This window comes from Jaculus jaculus, chromosome X, assembly GCF_020740685.1.
Source record: "Jaculus jaculus isolate mJacJac1 chromosome X, mJacJac1.mat.Y.cur, whole genome shotgun sequence".
Lineage (NCBI taxonomy): Eukaryota > Metazoa > Chordata > Mammalia > Rodentia > Dipodidae > Jaculus > Jaculus jaculus.
In genome coordinates, this window is record NC_059125.1 from 76,110,083 (window position 1) to 76,129,876 (window position 19,794).

The 19,794-nt window shown below is 35.7% G+C and overlaps 1 protein-coding gene across 1 annotated transcript in view; it reads right to left on the bottom strand.

Annotated features, from left to right (window-relative positions):
* Chm (CHM Rab escort protein) overlaps positions 1-19,794 on the bottom strand; it is a 193,946-nt gene that overhangs the window by 28,242 nt on the left and 145,910 nt on the right. Inside the window, exons 9-12 of the mRNA XM_004669613.2 lie at positions 17,781-17,858; positions 7,070-7,174; positions 6,625-6,688; positions 3,821-3,917 (exon numbers count right to left, since the gene is read on the bottom strand). Of these exons, the coding sequence (XP_004669670.1) occupies positions 3,821-3,917; positions 6,625-6,688; positions 7,070-7,174; positions 17,781-17,858 (344 nt within the window). The remainder of the gene's footprint in view (positions 1-3,820; positions 3,918-6,624; positions 6,689-7,069; positions 7,175-17,780; positions 17,859-19,794) is intronic.

Here is a 19,794-nt window from a genome sequence, read left to right on the forward strand (position 1 = left end):
GCTTTATCAACCATAAATTAGGAGAAATCATATTTGAATCCCATACCAGATACTTACTAAGGTATGGATAATGCACTTAGATTACCTAAATCTAAAGTTTATTAGTACATAAAATAGGTCTTATAGGATCTACTTCATAGGATTATCTTAAGAACTGCATAAAATAATGAATGGGACTAGCTCAGCCTTACATGACTACTAGAAAATTACTGATGATAACTGTTATATTGCTGTTGTTCTAGTATTTCAAAGATAAGTATCACCATATAACCTTGGTCAAGGTACCTTCCTAGCTTTCCATCTCAGTTTTATTTCTGATAGGCTTGGTGAAGAGTTACAGTATAGAACACGTTCTCTGTACCTAGCTGAGTGATAGTTCCCATGAGTAATTCACATGAGATCAAACAAAAGTTTGTCTCATCACTAACTGCTTTACCAGACACTGCCAAGAAATATATCTTGGTGGAGATCTCTTATTGCTGGATAGTGCAACTGACCTTCTACATTTTTTTTTTTTTTTTTTGCCACACAGCATTACACTCTGAAGAATTTAATGGCATGATGGATATCTTTGACTACTTTATAGTGATTCCATGAATAAACATTATTCTTACAAGAAAGTTACTAAGATAAATGTCAAATGGGTATTTAGTATTTCCCTTTTGAGATTATATCAGAAATTAAACAATGTCAAAGTCCAGGGAAATATCAAAGTGATGTTGCTTATTACAGAAAATATGAAGGTCGCAGAATCATTTCATGGTACATAGCAGCACAGAATTTAAGAGTAGTGGTTTGTTCTTCTAAACTGGTAGCAAGATTTTTTCTCTATTACCTGACAGGGGATATGAAAACACACACACACACCAAAACAAAATTCAAATATTAAATATTTAAAAAATAAGCCCAGGAATAACAGGCTAGGATATTGCATGCAATTTGAAATGGTGTTTTAAATTTCAGGAAATAGTAAAATTCCAAGGTTTGACAGACATGAAAAATTAACATAGCAGCATAGAAATAAATACCTAAAATAATAGATTCACCTATACATTGTTATGGTGTGGACAAAAAGTGTTCCCCCACCAACGTTCCAGGTATTGTTGCTTCTTAAAAATATTTGTATAGGCTTTGGGATCAGTAGGAAGTAGTACATAAAGAAATAGGAATAGATGGGTGTCCCTACCTTTCTCTGGAGGTACTGGGTAAGTGTCAAGAACTGTAAAAATCTGTTAAAATCACTAGGGAAAATGGTTAAGTTCCTTAAGTTCTTTTGGTAATCACACTTTTATGGTATTTATTTTCTATAAATAAGCAAAGACACTGGCATGGTAAAATTTGACTTCCTAATTAACTGGCAGATGCTGTAATTCTCCCTTGTTGCCTTCATCAAAGCCAGCCAGATGACTCTGTGGCTAGCAACAGCCACTCTGAACACCATGGATACCTTAAGACCACTACACAAACTGCAACTGATCTGGCTCCTGAAGAAGCAACCTCAGCCAGGACTGCCTCAAACAGCTATAAGAAACCTTTTGCCATTACAAGCCTTGGTCAACTCTAGATGATCCTATAAACATTTCCCCCTAGGCCGTAGTAGAGGCAGTTTCCCCTTAGCAAGTAGGTTTGCTGTGATGGGTAGAAAAAAAGACAAGGGTGTTATTGGTGCAAATACAGACCTGCACTTTCATGTAAGTTGCGATTGGTTCAAACAGTCCTCTGTCTAGCTAAGCAGGCTATAAGGCTCACTTTAAGAGTTGGCTGGGAGACTTCTTCTACCTGTGCTGCCTCCCTGGATGTATTAACTTTAGTCCCCATAAAAGGGTTCTCTTTTGGTTACTTTTTGTTAGGCAGGCTAAGGGGATAACACAAATAAACAACAGAGAGGACAGAGAAGCACAATCAACTGCAGTCAATCAGGAGGCCTAGTTGTAAAAATGGTACGGCAGAAAGCTGATTGATAGCTGAAAAAGCAGTCAAGTGGTTTGAAAGAGTGACCAGGGCAGGAACAAGGGATGGGGAAAAAAAAAGAAAAGAAAGCGCAGAGAGCTATGCTACAGAAGGCTGCAAAGAGCAAGGGAAGAGAAAGTACACTTCTGCATCACTGGAGGTGTCCCAGGGGACTGTTATACCTTCAGGGCCAAGGGTCTGAGACACCCAAGGTCCACGAGCTGTAACAATGTCTTCTGCCATCATGATGCTCTGCTCAAGAGCATTAGGCCTCAAAATATGGGGCCAAGCAACTATGGACTTCTAAAGTATGACAAAATAAAATCTTTTTTAATTTTAAGTTGCTTGTGTCAAGTAGATTGTCACAGTGACACAAAAACTAAAACATAATCAACAGTGTGACAGTAAGACACTTAGGATAGTATGTAAAAATATTATCACACTGTTATCCTTTACATTTGTGACATGTCCTGTTTCTATTACTATTATATAGAATCAGCAAAACAAGGGAAAAAAAAAACAAAATAAAAAGGTAAGTTACCTGTATTTCAACAATTTTGAAATTACTATTGCTGCTGCTACTACTATGGTAGAAACTCTGAAATTTCTTTCCTATACACCATGTCTCTATAAATGTCTGTCCATGTAAACATGTAAAATATACAAATTTGTTAATCCTTCACAGCCCCAAAAGAAGTTTAAAATTGTATTCATGAAATGATTTTTCTATGACCATGACATTGTAAGTGGGTAAGGGCACAACATGAAAAGGAAAGTATAGGCCAATATACCCGAAGACCATACAAGTAAAAAAATCCTTCTTAAAGGGAAACTGTTCCCAGATTGTACCAGTAACTTTCTCATTGCTGTTGACAAATATCTGACTGGAAGCAACTTCAGGAAGGGAAGGGTTTATTTTCTACTTGTAGTTTCAAGGGGAAGGCATGATGGCAGGAGCAGGAAGCCAGCTCATCACATTTTTGTCAGGCAGGAAGCAGAAAGTAACAGGAAATGGGGCTGGGCTACAAATGCTTATGGACTTTTGCCAGTAAGGTTCCACCTCTTAAGGTTCCACAACCTTCTCAAACAGTGCCATCAGCTCGGGACAAAGCTCATGGGACATTTTACATTCAAATCACAATATAGACACAAGGAAGGTTTTATACATACAAATCAATATATATATCATATCACTAGAATAATTAAAGTTTAAGTAAGGTCATTTTCAATAAAACCCCAACAGCTAACAGTATCCTGAATGTGGAAATATTTAACTTTTTTTAAAATTAATTAATTAATTTATTTATTTATTTGAGAGCAACAGACACAGAGCGAGAAAGACAGATACAGGGAGAGAGAGAGAATGGGTGCGCCAGGGCTTCCAGCCTCTGCAAACGAACTCCAGACGCGTGCGCCCCCTTGTGCATCTGGCTAATGTGGGACCTGGGGATCCGAGCCTTGAACCGGGGTCCTTAGGCTTCACAGGCAAGCGCTTAACTGCTAAGCCATCTCTCCAGCCCTGAAATATTTAACTTTTTAAATGTAAATTCTGTAATGTGGAAAGGATATCCACATTTGCCAATTTTATTTAGCATAGTGTTGAAAGTCCTAAACAATGCCATGGCACAAGAAAACAGATAAAATAAAATCAGAATTGGAAAACATGAAGTCAAATGGTCATTGTTTGTAGAAGACATGATTTTAAACATGGAAACCCCCAAAACTCAATAACAATAATTAGAACTAACAAATGTAATTAAAAAAAAAAAAAACAGGTAAGTCTCTAGAACCACCACCTTGCAGCAGCTTTAATATTTGTCCCCTTACTTCCTAAATAAACACAAAAGACAACCCAACTCTTTGTGCTTACATGTGCCTTTCATGCACGTCATTGTTGAAGAACATAACTCAATGACCCGAACAGCAAAAGTTCCTGGTTCATTTGCTGGCACTGTTAAAATGGAAATCTAGAAAACAGGAAAACAACAATGGAAATAATTGTTATGTCTCATTTTTATTAGTTAACTTCCAGGCTTTCAAATCTCCCTTACTATTTCAAAGATGGTTTATAAGGATTTAATGTTGGAATAACATTTAATCCATGTAATATGCTCATATACGTCTTCATATTCATCTATTACATTATTTAAATTTCATGTTTTTGCATCTATAATCAATCATATTTCAAAAAAATTATAATGAATAATCCTTTGCATACTATTTTTAAAGAAATGTAGTAACATTCCTTCTGAAATATAAACATTTGTATTTAAAGTCAGACTACATTAATTCAATTTTTATTATTCATAATGGCTAAAAATACTAGTCACACAGCACTAAGAAGTAAATATATCACTAACACAAACATATGAAATGAAATAAATAAATGTCCCAATGTTTCTCAATAAATGATTTCAAATTAATATATGGCTTATATTTAAAAGACTTTATATGACTGTCAACTCAATATTGTTCTGTAGAGCTAAAGTTATAGTATTAAACCTTAATCCAGTCTTCAATCTGAGGAAATTATGTCACACAGGAAATCCTTGCTGAAAGGGAAAGTCCCATTTCCATTTTTCCCTAAAAGTATTCTGCTTTGATTTGACTGTGAATGTCAAACTGATATTCTATAGAAGAAATAACTACAACAAATTCTAGAGAAATTATTTTAATAACTAAAACTACCCTAATTGATATACATATTGACTCATGTTATGTCAAAAACAGTTCTTCCAGCTCTGCTTAATTATCTTTGCTGCCAGTAGGATCAAAAATGTAGTTTAGCAACAGAGAGAATCCAACAATACATTTAACTTGTAAAATAAATAAATGACTATGACTAAAGATATGACCATAATCAGAAAAGTTATCACTAATAGCTCAACTACATGTAAGAATTTCTTTGGGTTCATACAATTAACATACTTTACTGTTAAGATATAATCAGTAATATACTACCAGAGTACTTCCCTCAACTGAACTCAGAGCAGTTAACTGTGTCATACCTCACAGTTCCTTTGTGCCCTCTAATATCAGCATCAAATTGACCTGGACATCCATTATTTCTAATCTTCATGGTTCTATCTATGGTTTGAAGTGGATGGGGAGGAGGAGAGAAGGAAGATGTAAAAGTAAGAGAGAGAACACACAGGAGGGAAGAAGACAGAGAGGGAGAGAGAATGAACGCATAGAGAAGATGTACTCTTTAGGCCTCTACTGTGATGGATGTGTGTGGGATGGATGTGAAGAAAACAAGATATGAGGTAGTTAGAAGTCAGAAATGATGAGCACTGAAACAGTGAAAATAATAACAATTACAAAGGAAGGGCCTACTGAAGCTAGTTATACATAGTGCACTGACAGGACCTGAATGAAGGTTGAGATGTCAGAGGAGGAAGAGAGAAGTTGTGCCTGGAAGGATATCAGTCCTGTTCTTGAAGGAAGTGAGCATTGGATGGGAAACAGTTTGGGACAGAAAGACAGTGAATTTAGCTTTAAGTCTATGACGCTGGATAGACATCCAGTACAAGTTTGACATGCTGGCCAGATGCTCCTGGAAGATTGAGATGTGGCTATTACCACCATTTACAGAGTTCAGACTATAAAGAATACATGGTTACCTAGTGTGTGTGCAAAGAAGAAGACAACACTGTGGGATAAAAGGAGAATGCTGAGGAGCCACAAAAAAGGCAGACAGGACAGCTAGAGTCATGGGGATATTGAGAGAACACAGTGTAATGAAGGACAAAAAAGGTACTAAGAAGAAAGGAAATAAGAACATTATCAAATGTGCTAGGAAATTCCTGGAAGATGAGGATCAAAAATGTTCCCTGACCCAGAATATTATGATTTTACCAGATTTAACAAGAAAAAATGTGGTAGAATAAATGTAAGGATAGATGCTAAGTTGTTATACTTTGCAAATGAATGGGGATATTATGTAGCTGGAGGGAAAAATATAATCTTCCAAAAGTGTTGGCAAGATAAAGGGAGGGAGTAGGGACTAGGTAGAGATGAGGACAGAACCAAGGGAGTGGTTTAATTTTAATTTATTGAACAGTGAAATGTGTCTGTAGTTGTGAGCATGTGAGTGAGTGTATGTGTGTGTGTGTATACAAGAGTATACATGTCAACAGCACCTCTTCAGAGACCAACTCTTCTCTTTTATTTTTTATAACTCAGATTCTTCAAAGAGTTCTTTCTTCACTTTTATGCCTCCCTGTCACTCTCTGACCTACTCACAAAGCCCATGGTTTAATGTGAGATATACACAAGCAATGACAGATCAATGTGACAAGTGACATAGCAATTGTTATATCATTTCCTTAAACTATACCCAAAACTGTAACTGCTTTTTATTTGTCAGTATATGTATCTCTGGACTAGATGCTCCCTGAGGGACGACATGCTACTTTAGTAACCACTATCACCTCAGACTCCAACACAATGGCTACTGGGTGAAAGGTACATGTTGCTGAGTAACTAAATGAGAGTTGAGTTTTAGAAACCTAAAATACAGCATAGGGATAATTAATAAAGCTGTATTAAAAACTAAAAAATGTGTGAAGAATGAATTTTACGTGTTATTGCCAAAAAACACTAACAATTCATCAGGTATACTAAAAATATTATCTTTGGTCTTAATATATGTGGGTTTTATTCTAAAGTTACCTGTTGGTCTGAATCTGTTTTTAGTACGGACCCATCTGTAATCAGGACTGCTCTGGAGATCTGCCTGAAATATATAAGAGTAAAACAGTAATTCAGACTCCAAGGGTAAGTTTCATTTATAGCAATATAACCACCAGAAGGCATGCTTCAAAGATTTAAGTCCGGATAAAAGTGTCACAACCAAGTAAAGTTCTGCTTTAATCTTTTCTTGGCTCATGAAAGAAAGATACATGACCTACAGACAAACTCCAGCTGAAGCAAAGGAGTTGAAATTATGCTTGGCTCCCCTAGAACATGAACCAATACGAGAAGAGCACTAAGAACTAGAGGGCATTTTTGGTATATCTGTGCATGTTAGCTGAAAAACAGAATCACCAAGAGCTGTCATAATCACAAACCTGTAAATTTCACTTGTTCCTGTCTAGTAGAGAGACAGGTACCTTACCTGTACTGTACATGGGAGCATGTGGTCTCAGAAAAGTAACTGTCCTCAATAAGGAAATGCTTAGACATTATTCTTTGACCAAACTGGTCTATGACTGCTTTACATCTATAAAAAAACATAAGCACAGCAGGAAAGTTCATATTAATAAGAAATCAAGAAAATGTGCATAATCAGCTACCAAATTTGAATTTAAACCTTTATGAAGATTAAAATCTATCATTTCTGACAGTAATCTTCTTATAATGAATTGTAGATCATATATTCTAATTGTTATTCTGATGTCTTTAAACTATAAAGTGAAGACAAAATAAAACATTTATGCTCATTGTCATTAGTTTGTAAGTATAAACCAAGGCTAAGTATTATATCATAATTATGAGCTATCCTTATGTTTAGGGGCATAGAAACTATTCCTTTATTTAGAAAACTGGTTTTCTTTTTACCTCTCTTAATAGTTCTTAGGAAAGAGGGGAGAAAAGTTGATTAAATATACCGTTGTATCATTCACAACCTGTAAAAGCCAGTAAAGGCCTTTTATTTTTCTGTTAAGTGTTGCTTTCTCTTTTGTTCAAGAATAGCTATCTGGTCATGCGTTTGATAATGTTTTAAACAGAAAAAAAAGGATAGAGCTTCTTTTAATATCTGTTTCCACTTTACTTCAAAGGATGATCATGGAAAGATTTCTTTCAAGTGCTGTTTCCAAATAAGGAAAACACTTATGCATGGACATTATCAGGTCTCTGTCATCTGATATGTGTTGGGACAATGAATCATATAGAACCCTCCATTGACCTTCTTTCAATGTGGCTAGATAAAAGGATGAAAATTAGAATCCATCTCCTTGCAGTGCCACATGTTATAAATGTACTTTATAGGGCTCATTATCCAAACTAATGGACTAAGGGCGACATCCTTGAAATGGACTTACCAGCACTGACAAAGCCAGTATGCAATATTTCAGGAACTATATGCAAATGTCTGTGTGTTTGCTATGCCTTTTTATTATAGAAATACTAGTTTACTTTGGTCACTAGTACTTCTTTTGGAACCCATAACTATTTTATTAGAAATACACTTCTATGCTGCTCCTCATGAAATATAATCAAATAATTTCAAACTCATATCATATTTAAAATATATGGATATAAATTAAAATATGCTCAATTTCTCTAAAGCAGGCCAAATAAATGACATTTACCAGGCATAAAGGCATTTTAAATGAATAGTATCCAAGATCAACAGAGATTGATTTAATTTGCATTTCTAAAAGGTATATTATGTTTTATGTTTTGCTGATATACTTTATGAAATGACATATAGTTATATCAGAATAGATTATTTTATCTACTGATGCTATATGCATATAATTTTAACCAGTTAAATATATTTCACATAATTTTTTTCATATTTATATTTAAATGATTTTCGTATCTTATCTCCATTTCTTTTCCCTACTTCCTCACAGTTGAATAAATTAGAGTTCTTTCCTAAGAAAGAAAATATTCACAAAATGAGTACCAAGTATTTGCATCCAGGTATTTTCCAAAACAACTTTATAAAAACTGTAATGACAAGTGTGTTATTTGGCCCCTGGTTCTGAAGCATTCATAAGCAATTTGAAAGACAAAATACTCCCAGAAATGAAAGAGAAATCTGAACTGCTATTGCACATTGATCTCTATTTGCCCCATAAACACTGGTAAGCCTTTTTCTTAGTTTTAACTGAGACGTTATAGAAACACAAGAGGCAATGCTGTGAACAGAAAAAGGGGGTGGGAAATGTTTTATATCTTGATAGGTCTTGGGTTACACAGACTCATCTTTTGTTAAAACTCAGCTAATGAGCACTTAAGATCTGGCTACTACTGTACTTTTACATCAAAAGAAAAACAATGGGAAACATTGAGCTGTAGTTCATGACATCCATACTATAATGTTTAAGGTTAATTTTATTGTCAAATATCATTTATTATTGAATGCATAAAATGATGAATTAATGGGTGGATAGAGGGGTGAATCCTTGTGTAGATTAAGCAAGTATATTACAATGTTCATTGCAGAACCTGAGGGGAAGGCATACAGGTGTTCATATTAAATTCAATACTAGAGTATACTTGAAGTTTTTCTTTTTTTAAAGTTATTTTTATTTATTTATTTATTAGAGACAGAGAGAGGGAGGGAGAGAGAGAGAAGGAGGGAGGGAAGGAGGGAGAGAGAAAGAGAGAGAATAGGCACACCAGGACCTCCAGCCACTGCAAACTAACTCCAGATGAATGCACCACCATGTGCATCTGGCTTACGTGGGACCTGGAGAATCAAATCTGGGTATTTAGGCTTCACAGTAATGTGTCTTAACTGCTAAGCTATCTCTCCAGCTCACTGAGTTTTTTTTTTTTTCTTAATGTTGGAATAAAACTAATGGGAAGGTGGCTTTAATACAAATCTTACACTCAAGTGTAACTTTTTGCAAAGGGTTCCCATTGAAATAAACCACAGATATAAACCTAGCCCTAAAGCTAATGTTCCTCACTTTGTAGGCTTTAAAATACTAAAAAAACATTGCTTTCATAACTTATGACATTAGGATTAGTGTAGATAACAGATAGAGAAAATATGGGGATGTGGGAATGAGGAAGCTCACCATGCAAGAATGAGATGCTAATATATGTGCCTGTTCATGCTGGGGCTTCTGATGAAATCATGATTCTCCAAGGAGAAGCAGGAGAAGGAAGCAAATCAGAATCACACCTGGGGGACATTTTCAAATTCTAAGTACCCCTGGAGATTCTGATAAGCTCCCAAGTCCCAGGAAAGAGTCACAGCAAAGTGAGCCACAGCTACTGTTGCATCTATGTTGTACAAAGTTGAGAACAGTAGAGACCTACTGATATGGAGACACTGTCAATATGTACAGCAAGTCACATCTAGAGTCTCATAGATGATAGTAACAAGACTTACCTGTTAGTCTCCTTTTTACTCTGAAATACTGAGGGTTTAGGACTATGTGAAGATGTTCAAAGCAAGACACATCTAAGAAAGTGCTAAGATCTGTTTACCCCTCAGATACTTGACTTATTGTCATATGTTCAGCCTAAGTGGAAGAATAAGGAGGAAAGGAATATTGATTTGGGGCCTAGTCTTCATCTTTGTATTACAAAAATTAAGATAAAACTAGATTATATTCACTTATAGAAGATAGTCATCACAAAGATATTAAAATACAATCCTGCCTACCTCTTCCACATAAACCTAAGAAAATCATTAAAGATTAACAGCATTTAGAGTGCTACTGAGGGTCTTGCTGAGCCTCATAGATAGTAAATTAAGGAGGAACATGATAGGAGTTCCTAGTTACAGGGAAACAATGACCAAGCTGAACATAAGAATCACTGAAGCCAGACAGAATATTTCTAGGGCTAAGCTTTTGGAATCAACAAATCACAACAGCTATTCAGTTATTGGCTCAATGATAGAAGAACAGAAATAGCAAAATGACAATAAAGAAAAACTACTCAGGCCGGGCGTGGTGGTGCACGCGTTTAATCCCAGCACTTTGGAGGCAGAGGTAGGAGGATCGCCATGAGTTCAAGGCCACCCTGAGACTACAGAGTTAATTCCAGGTCAGCCTGGACCAGAGTGAGATCCTACCTTGAAAAACCAAAAAAAAAAAAAAAAAAAAAAAAAACTACTCAGAAAGATAAAAACTCGGGCTGGAGAGATGGCTTAGTCGTCAAGTGCTTGCCTTTGAAGCCTAAGGACCCCAGTTCGAGGCTCGATTCCCCAGGACCCACGTTAGCCAGATGCACAAGGGGGCGCACGCGTCTGGAGTTCATTTGCGGTGGCTGGAGGCCCTGGAGTGCCCATTCTCTCTCTCTCTCTCTATCTGCCTCTTTCTCTTTCTGTCTGTCGGTCTCAAATAAATTAAAAAAAAAAAAAAAGAAAGATAAGAACTCAGTATTTGAGATTTGGCCCAGAACAAAATTTCATATTAACAGGTATCTTTTGACCTTCAGAAATAAAAATTCCAACCAATTATAGAGTCGGGAAAACAGAAACCACAAATGCAATAATTAAAAGGTAAATATTAATTAAATAAATGAGAAAATTCCAATTCACAGGAGGAAACAAATTGGTTCTGTTTCCTCTACCAACATATTTTATGAGTGTTCTCTCAGATGTATTAGTTCAAATGCCTCCTCTTTCAAATGACTGTAAAATGTTCCACATTGATATTCTTAGGGGATTATTGTACTACAATAGTTTCAAAATGTTAAGAGGTAGATAACTCTAAATCTAAGGGTTTTTTTGTTGTTGTTGTGATTATACAAGAATTTTATTCATGCTTTTAACTGTCTACTAAGGGCAATGTGTGCACACATGCAAACACACACACCCATTTTTTCAAGGAGTACATGTGATGATTTGATAGTGTTTATACTGTGCAATGACTAACAAAGTCAAATGATAATATCTACTTACTATCTATAGTTACCATTTAGGGAGGGTACTCTGCTCTTATCAAATTCCAAGTAAGCATTAGTTATTTTTAACTACTTCCTTTTTTTTCTATCATGGCTTCTGATATACTTCCCTCTTTAGTGATGTCTCCATCAGGTAATGCCATAACCAGCATCAATTACAGGTTTTCTAGCACAAATCTCTCACCCTACATGCTAAATACTGTGCCAAGACACAGGAACAAAGATCTTGCTTGTAAGCTCAATTTTAAGGTAACCAAAGTCATATGGGCCATTAGCACGATGGATAATATTGATGTCCAGCAAAAAGGAGATGAGAAAAGGGCATTATAAAGTCTTAAGGGGAGGTATCTAACTCAGCTTTGAATAGAGGGCCAGAGTAGCAGGGAATACAGTTTAAGAAACATATATATTCACTACTTGTGAGGGATCAAATATAGTTAAGCAAGCAAGTATAAGACGTCATAAGTAGAAGGACAGCATTTGCAGAGATACAAAGGCCAGCAAGTACATATGTATAAAAACCTATAATCAGCTAAGGATTAGGTGACAATAAAATGCAAACAGGGAGGAAAGAGAAATACATAGGCAAGGGCAGATAACAGTCGCACATGCCATATAAAATGTCTTAGACTTTATTCAGAGATGATATAAATTCATGAAGGCACTTTAAATATCTTCAAGGAAGGACAACCACATCTATAAATTGAACATCTTGCATAATGCAATTACTTTGCTAATTTGTTTTATTTTTATTTTTTAGATTTGTACTCAATGAATACAGTCAAGTTGGTACCATTGTTAGCCTCCTCCTTGACCGCCCCCCTCCAAAAGGACCCTCCTTGTTTTGGAATATGGGTCATGCATTGTGGCATTAGCCATAAGTTACGAGTAGGAGGCAATGTCTCTGTGTATCATGACCCAATGTGTGGTTCTCACATTCTTTCCACCTCCTCTTCTGCAAAATTCCCTGAGCCAGGTTGGGTTCAATTTAGGTCTGCTTCACTTATGAGGTCTTGGGAGCCTCTGTGTCTCTGGATATCTGGTTTGGTAGGAGCTGAGTGTTCTTTGTGTCTATCTCCTTCAACGCTGAAACTAAGAATAATTGGGGAAACAAGCAAGAATGCTGTTTTCTTGGTGAACTTGGTAAAACTTTGTTAGTTTTTAAATGTCCTCCAGTAGACAGTAAACTGTAAGAAAGCAACAGGCTGTCTGATTCTCTGTTGTATCATGAGTATCTGGCACATAGGAAACAACTAATACTTGTATGAATGGGTGAATAAATGATTGATGGAGGCATTCTCTATGCATGAACAGTAAAAAGACATGGGGAGAAAAGGTAAACAACCTTGATTTAAGAGATAAAGAATTCATTTCCATCACTAACTGGAAAACAACTAATCCAATGTATCCACAGGTAATTATAATTCACACTCCTTGGCATAGGATAGAATGATCTTCAGAACAGATATTCCATGATAGGATATCAAAGTCTCCAGTGATATTAGTAAACTACTAATACATATTGAGCTGTTTTTATATGTAATAAACCATTTTATAAAGGTCATCTGCCCAGCTAATATTCATAGTAAACCTAACTTTCCACATAATGAAACTGGAACACAGAGTGGTTAAAGAACTTTTCAAGTTCACATAGCTGGAAGGGACAATGTTAGGATCCAAATATTATGACTTTAAAGGCTGCACTCTTCTCTGTAATCTCTACGTACAAGGGTAGGATCTCTGTTTCTTTTCCTTCCTTCCTTCTCCCTCCCTCCCTCTCTCATCACATCAACTAGTCATGGGGGTGGGCAAAGATCAAGTATCTAGAATGTAAATAATTGCTACCATTTTACAAAATGGACACCTGAAAACCAGAATTTCAGTAATGGCATAAAGTATTAGAAGTCAGTCATCTTACACTTAATCTGAAACACTACTTATTATTAATTTCCAAATGTCCAGGGAAGGCATAGGTTTCCCTAAAATGAGCAAAAAAGGCATCTCTAAAATAATCGTAACAGGAAATCTAACTGTGATATCTGTAGCAAGTATATAAAGACTACTAGTTACAAACAACTAGTCCACAGTTATATCAACTGTACTCAAATTTCTAAAGGGACAAATTTAATTTACAGAAGTTTTACATAGTTAGCATAGCTGCAAAGGAACATAAAATTGTTCAGTATGAACTTTCAGTGTTTCCAAAAACAATAAACAAAGGGCAGAATATTATAATATCTTTTCGATCAAAGATTGTGTCATACTTTGATGTGTAAACACCATGTTGAATTCCATGCTCTGATCACTGATGCTTCTTTCAGGTTTCTGAAAATGGAAGGTAAAAAATGAAGCACAAAAAAGGCTATAGCTAGTCTTTAATCTTCAGTCACTCATTTAATTTAAAAGTTACTGACTATGATGGGTGCTAGGAAACTGCCTCAGTTGTACAAATAGAACAGTGACACCTTGCCTTTTCTTACAGAGAAGTTATCAAATAATATACCAGCGGACTTAGCTTTGGGGCTGGATAGAATTTTAACTAGTGTCTGGACTTAGACATAAACTTAAAACTTTGACCTGAAGTATGAGATTGTAACTACACTAAATGTGAAAAGTACTGTCAAGTATTCCAGGTAGAAAGAGAGAGAGAGAGAGAGAGAGAGAGAGAGAGAGAGAGAGAGAGAGAGAGAGAGAGAGAGAGAGAGAGGGAGAGAGGGAAAGAGAGAGAAAGAAACTAAAAGGGGATAAATGCAAGTCTTCTTGGTTGCTTATTTAAGATTACAATTACAGCTGGGCATGGTGGGGCACACCTTTAATCCCAGTACTCTGGGGGTAGAGGTAGGAGGATTGCCATGAGTTCAAGGCCACCCTGAGATATAAAAAGTAAATTCCAGGTCAGCCTGAGCTAGAGTGAGACCCTACCTCAAAACAACAACAACCACAACAAAACAAACAAAAAACCCCACCAAGATTATAATTACACTAGACAACTGTCCAAATCAACCTAAATTCCTTAGAAAAGAAACATATGCTACTAACCCAACTATAAGATCAAGGCTTTTTCCTTACAAAATTATCTTCCAGTTTGTATTTAAATCATGACAAATATCTCCTAGTAGTTACATGTTTCTCAAATATCAGGTCTTAAATGACAAAGAAGTGTTTGGAAGGGATACATTATCCTGAAATCAACTGAGTCAATGCTAAATTTAGATACTTGCAGAAATTATTGGACTTGATATAATGACTCTGTGTGTGTGTGTGTACATGTGTATGGAGGTGGGCATATACAAATGTGTGTATGTCTGGGGAGTCTTCTGTGATTGTTCTCCATCTTAATGACTGAGGTAAAGGCTCTCTCCTGAATCCAGAGTAGGATGAATTGGCTAGTTTAGTCTAGGGGATGATCTATCCTTGCCTCTCACACGTTGGGATTGCCAGCGAACTGCCATACCCATCTGGCATTTACATGGGTATGGGGGATCCTAACTCTGGTTCTCATACTTAAAAGGAAAATGCTTTATTAACTGAGTGATCATTCAGTCCCATACTATGTAACTTGTGAGTGATAAAATTTTAATATATATTTGATCATTGTTAATAGTTATGCATTTCTAATTTCCAAATATTGCTAGTTTTTCAATGAAGACCTTTGTTCCTTTAAGCAATTCAAATATTTAGACTACTAGATTAGAGCAATAATAATGTATACATTGTGTGATTTCATTGATATCTACAATGGTAGGCATATATACAATTGATTCGTTTAAATTTTTCTTTGATATAAGATTTTCTAGTTTGTGATCTCTGGCTCAACATGTTGGTATATAAACATTTAAGATTATTTATTTCTAAATGTAAAGGAAAAGCGAAGTATTTTCTAATAACTTTAACTCAACCAAAGAATAGTGTCAGATCTGGAAGTAGGCTCAAGGATCATTGCTGAGTCCATCTATTTCCTCTTACAGATAAAGAAGTGGCTCAGACAAAAGGAATTTCACACTACCACTCAAAACACTAATATAATTCCAAGACCCCTCTCATTGCACACCTAATAGACCTTTGTATATCTTGGGAAGTATTAATAAAGACAATATTTCAGGCCTTTGTATGACAATAGAAAAGGTCTCAACTTAGATGCAGATTGCATAGTACCTAAAATTCATATTGCATTGCCAGTAAATTTGGCAAATTCATCTAGACAGGGCATTAAAATAAATTAAGACCTAAGACCCCTGGAATCTCACAGAGCAAGGTACTCCTACTTCAATACTCAACTTTATCTTACAGATCATTATTGCTCTGTCCCATCTAAGGATATATATGATTGAAATCTTACTTAAAACTGTATTCCTATCCAGAAGTGGTGGCACATAACTGTAACCCTGGGAAACACAGTAAAGCCCTGCCTCAAAAAACCTAACCAAACCAAGCAAATAAAACCTAAACTATTGGCTCTATCTAGAGAATTACTCTTTTTTTTTTTTTAACTTGGTTGAAACAACGAAACCTGCCTTTTGTTGTTGTTGTTGTTTTTGTTACAAAGTTCCCTGGTTATTACTCGGCACATTATGTTTGAAAACTACCAGCCCAGAGTGTTCCAGTTTTCTTTAGACCTTTAGCCCTCAGCTACCTGTTACAACTGGCATCTGCAGAAATCATAAAGAAGAGGACCGCTGTTCAGAATACATTAACTAAGTGAAGGGTAAGGTAACTATAGACTTTACTCTAAGAAAAAATATTACTTCTGCACCAATATTCCTATTTAAAAAAGAAGGAAAAGTACCAACAACAAACATGAATCACACAAATTCTTTGTGTCACTGAAGGTAACATATAAGATTGAATGGGGGCCAAAAAGTATAAAATGGTCTAAGAAAATAAGGAAACAAGCACCAAACAAGCAATTCATTATCTGGATTCCTTTCACAGTAATGCACTCATTTCTAAATGAATGCAAGAGGAAAAACAACGCTGGAAGTCACAAAGACAACTACTCCTTTATGAACTTCCATCAAGTTTTTCAGGAGCCAAGGTAAAAAGATCCCAAGCTTTTAGTGATGGTTTATACTACAACTTTTCACATTTCCTCCATTTATATAACGAGTTTCTGTCGAGTTGCTAAAGGCATTTTATAAGCTTCTTAAACCATGTGTCAATTTTATTATATCCTAAATTTACTATGTATTACATTTTTGTAGTTTTGAGTTTTGTCTTTGCCCTACCTCAATATACCTACTACTTATCACACTTTAACTTGTTTATGAGAAGTTAATAGCCATTTTATGCTATTTAGACTATATGAAATTACTGTACAATGAAACAGGCAGCTTAAAATTAATGCTGCTTGAATTTCTACTTTAAAATATTAAGGCATTTTATGATCTTAACAATACTACTTCTTAATAATATACCTCTAGAAATAGTCATCCATGAACTATAATAGGTACTTGAGTACATCTAACAAAAAAGAACAAACATACAACAATTTCAATAGCTTCTAAAACATTATCCAGTTAATTCATTTCAATTTAGAGGTAAAGCTTAGAAATCATAGGATAGTGTTTTGCTTAATGTAATGCAGACAAGTGTTTATCTTAGCAAATTATAGTAAAGTCTAGGAAAATTATAATATAATAAAACACAGGTAAGTAGGTAAATTTTAGATTTTGAAAGAAAGCAGGTAAATTCATAATTCAATTCTCAAACAGCTTTAGGGGTGATACTGTTGTAAAAGAATTTATTCTCAGATAAGAGGCTAGCATAGTTTATGACAACAATCTACCTAAAAACTCATTAAAGTCTTTTCTCTTGGAGTGACATGCATTATCAGCAGAGATTAATCTGGTGAGTCTTTAGGTGAGCTCCATTTTTAAAAACGCAATAACGGAGGGCTTTGTTGTCATCTGATGAAAATCAATTAGAGGAGGTAAGGCCACAAGGAAAACTAACATCACTCATCACCCACCCCCGGCAGCTGAAATGATTTGTCTTCCAAGCTTGAGTGATCAGGAGCTATAGTCATATTGCAGGGAAATTCATTTAGTTGCTATATTCTGCACTCACTTTCCTTGTTCCGGAGGACCTAAACACAAATTACTTTTAATCAAGGATGATATGTTATTAATACCAAGGAGGATCTTTCAAGAATCATTTTTTTTAATCGACTTCAGCATTTTTCACCTGTGTTTCAGGTATAAATATAGGAAGGTTACTTATATCATTCTTACTTTCTGGATTCTTTGTCCACCACAAGACACTGTATAGAATGGCGAAGACAATAGATTCCACCAAACACAGCACACATCCTAGAAAGAAAATGGAAAAATGAGCATTAGGATGACCACATTGAATATCAAGGAACTGGTATTTATGTAGTTTATACTTAATAACTGGCATTACAAAAAAAGAGATAAGTAATTTATTATTTTCTCTCTTGGCATTAGAGTTTTCTCAGAGGTATGACTAATGATATCTAATGATAATGATGCTGCACTATTATTGTTAATTTAACAATGCTGATATCTAGAAATTTGGCTAAGTAAGAAATGTCCCTAAGTAAGGACCAAACGTCCTCTTAAAACAAGCTCCTGCATTTCTTTTTAATACTTTAATATTTATTTACTTATCCATTTATTTATGAAAGAGGGCAGGAGGGAGTCAGAAATAGGAGCAATGCCAGGGCATCCAGCCAATGCAAACAAACTCCAGATGCATGTGCCACCTTGTGCATCTGGCTTATTTGGGTCCTGGGGGAATTGAACCTGGGTCCTGTGGCTTTGCAGGTAAGTGCTTTAATCACTAAGCTATTTCTCCAGCCTAGATCCTGCATTTCTAAGACACACAAACCCACAAATATCTTCAGGCTGTGATGTATAACTCACCTAAAAGAAATTACTGCAGATAAGTGTTGACAAAGGATGAAGCAGGGAAGACTTAGATAGACCTTTAAATGTTTTCTTTATCATATAAGCAAAGACTCAGCTAAAATGGGTACAGGAAAGTTGAGCAATAACTAATGACTTAGGGCAGCTGAAGTCCAAGAGTTGGCCTATGTCATCAGCTGAGTACTTGAGTATTGATGCCTATAGAGAGGAAAGAGGCCTTAAGATCTACACAGGACAGGGGGTAGTAAAGGAAATTATTTGTAATAACATATGAATCCTTAAAGACTTATCCTTCAGAAAGGTATGTGTTAGGATTGTCTTATCTTAAGCCATGGATAGAAGATTATCCCTCTATATTTACCATCAGCTTGCCCACATACAGACAGAGAATTTGAACTGACTCTAGGACATAATCCCAAACACACTTAACCAATGAAATATCAAGAAACATAGCTCTCAGTCAGTGATGACCCAGTGACTTGGTAGAAGCAATTGCTAAAGCTTTGTGTATAAAGCTCCAACCAGGAAGTCTCATGATGATAATTTTATTTAAAATTACAACACAGATATAAACACACCCATCAGACTCTGAGTAAGAATCAGCAGACATAATAATCACCAGGGTAAAACTCCTCAAACTTTATCCAGACAAAACTGTCAGATAAAAGTTATGAATATGCTTAAAACAAATGAGTCTAAAACATAAAGACAATGGAATGTCCAGAAAACTAGTAGGCTGAATACACACCACAGCTCAAATGGTACACATCCTAATCCTAGGAACCCACAGATATGTTACATGACATGTCAAGAAGGACTGTATAGGTGTGATTAAATTAAGGATCATGCCATATGGATATTATCCTGGCAAGTGATCACAACTGCAAAGGTTTTGAAAACATGGGGCAGAAAGTTGAAGTGAGAGAAGAAGATGTGCCCATGGGAGCAGAGGTCACAGTGATGTTGTTTCAGGAAGGTGGAAGGATGCCTGCCAAGGAATTCAGGAGTTGTTTTAAGCCGGAAAAGTCAAGGAACACATTATTCCACAGAGCTCTAAGAAGGAATGTAGCCCTGCTGGCCCCTTTCTGGCTGCTGACCTCCAGGAATGGAAGATAATAAATATACTTTGTTTGATCTTACTGAGGTAGTTGGGGCAGCAACAGCAGATTTAGAAAAAGACATGCATACATGGAAATGATCATGGCAGAAGTAGCATTACAAATTAGTGGGGAATGAACAAGCCATGAAAAAAATGGTTTGTGGGAAAAACAAAACAAAATAAAAATGTCACCCTTATCAGGGAAATCATCCCTGATTAACATTGTATTGAAAATCAATTCGAGGAAAGTATCAACTG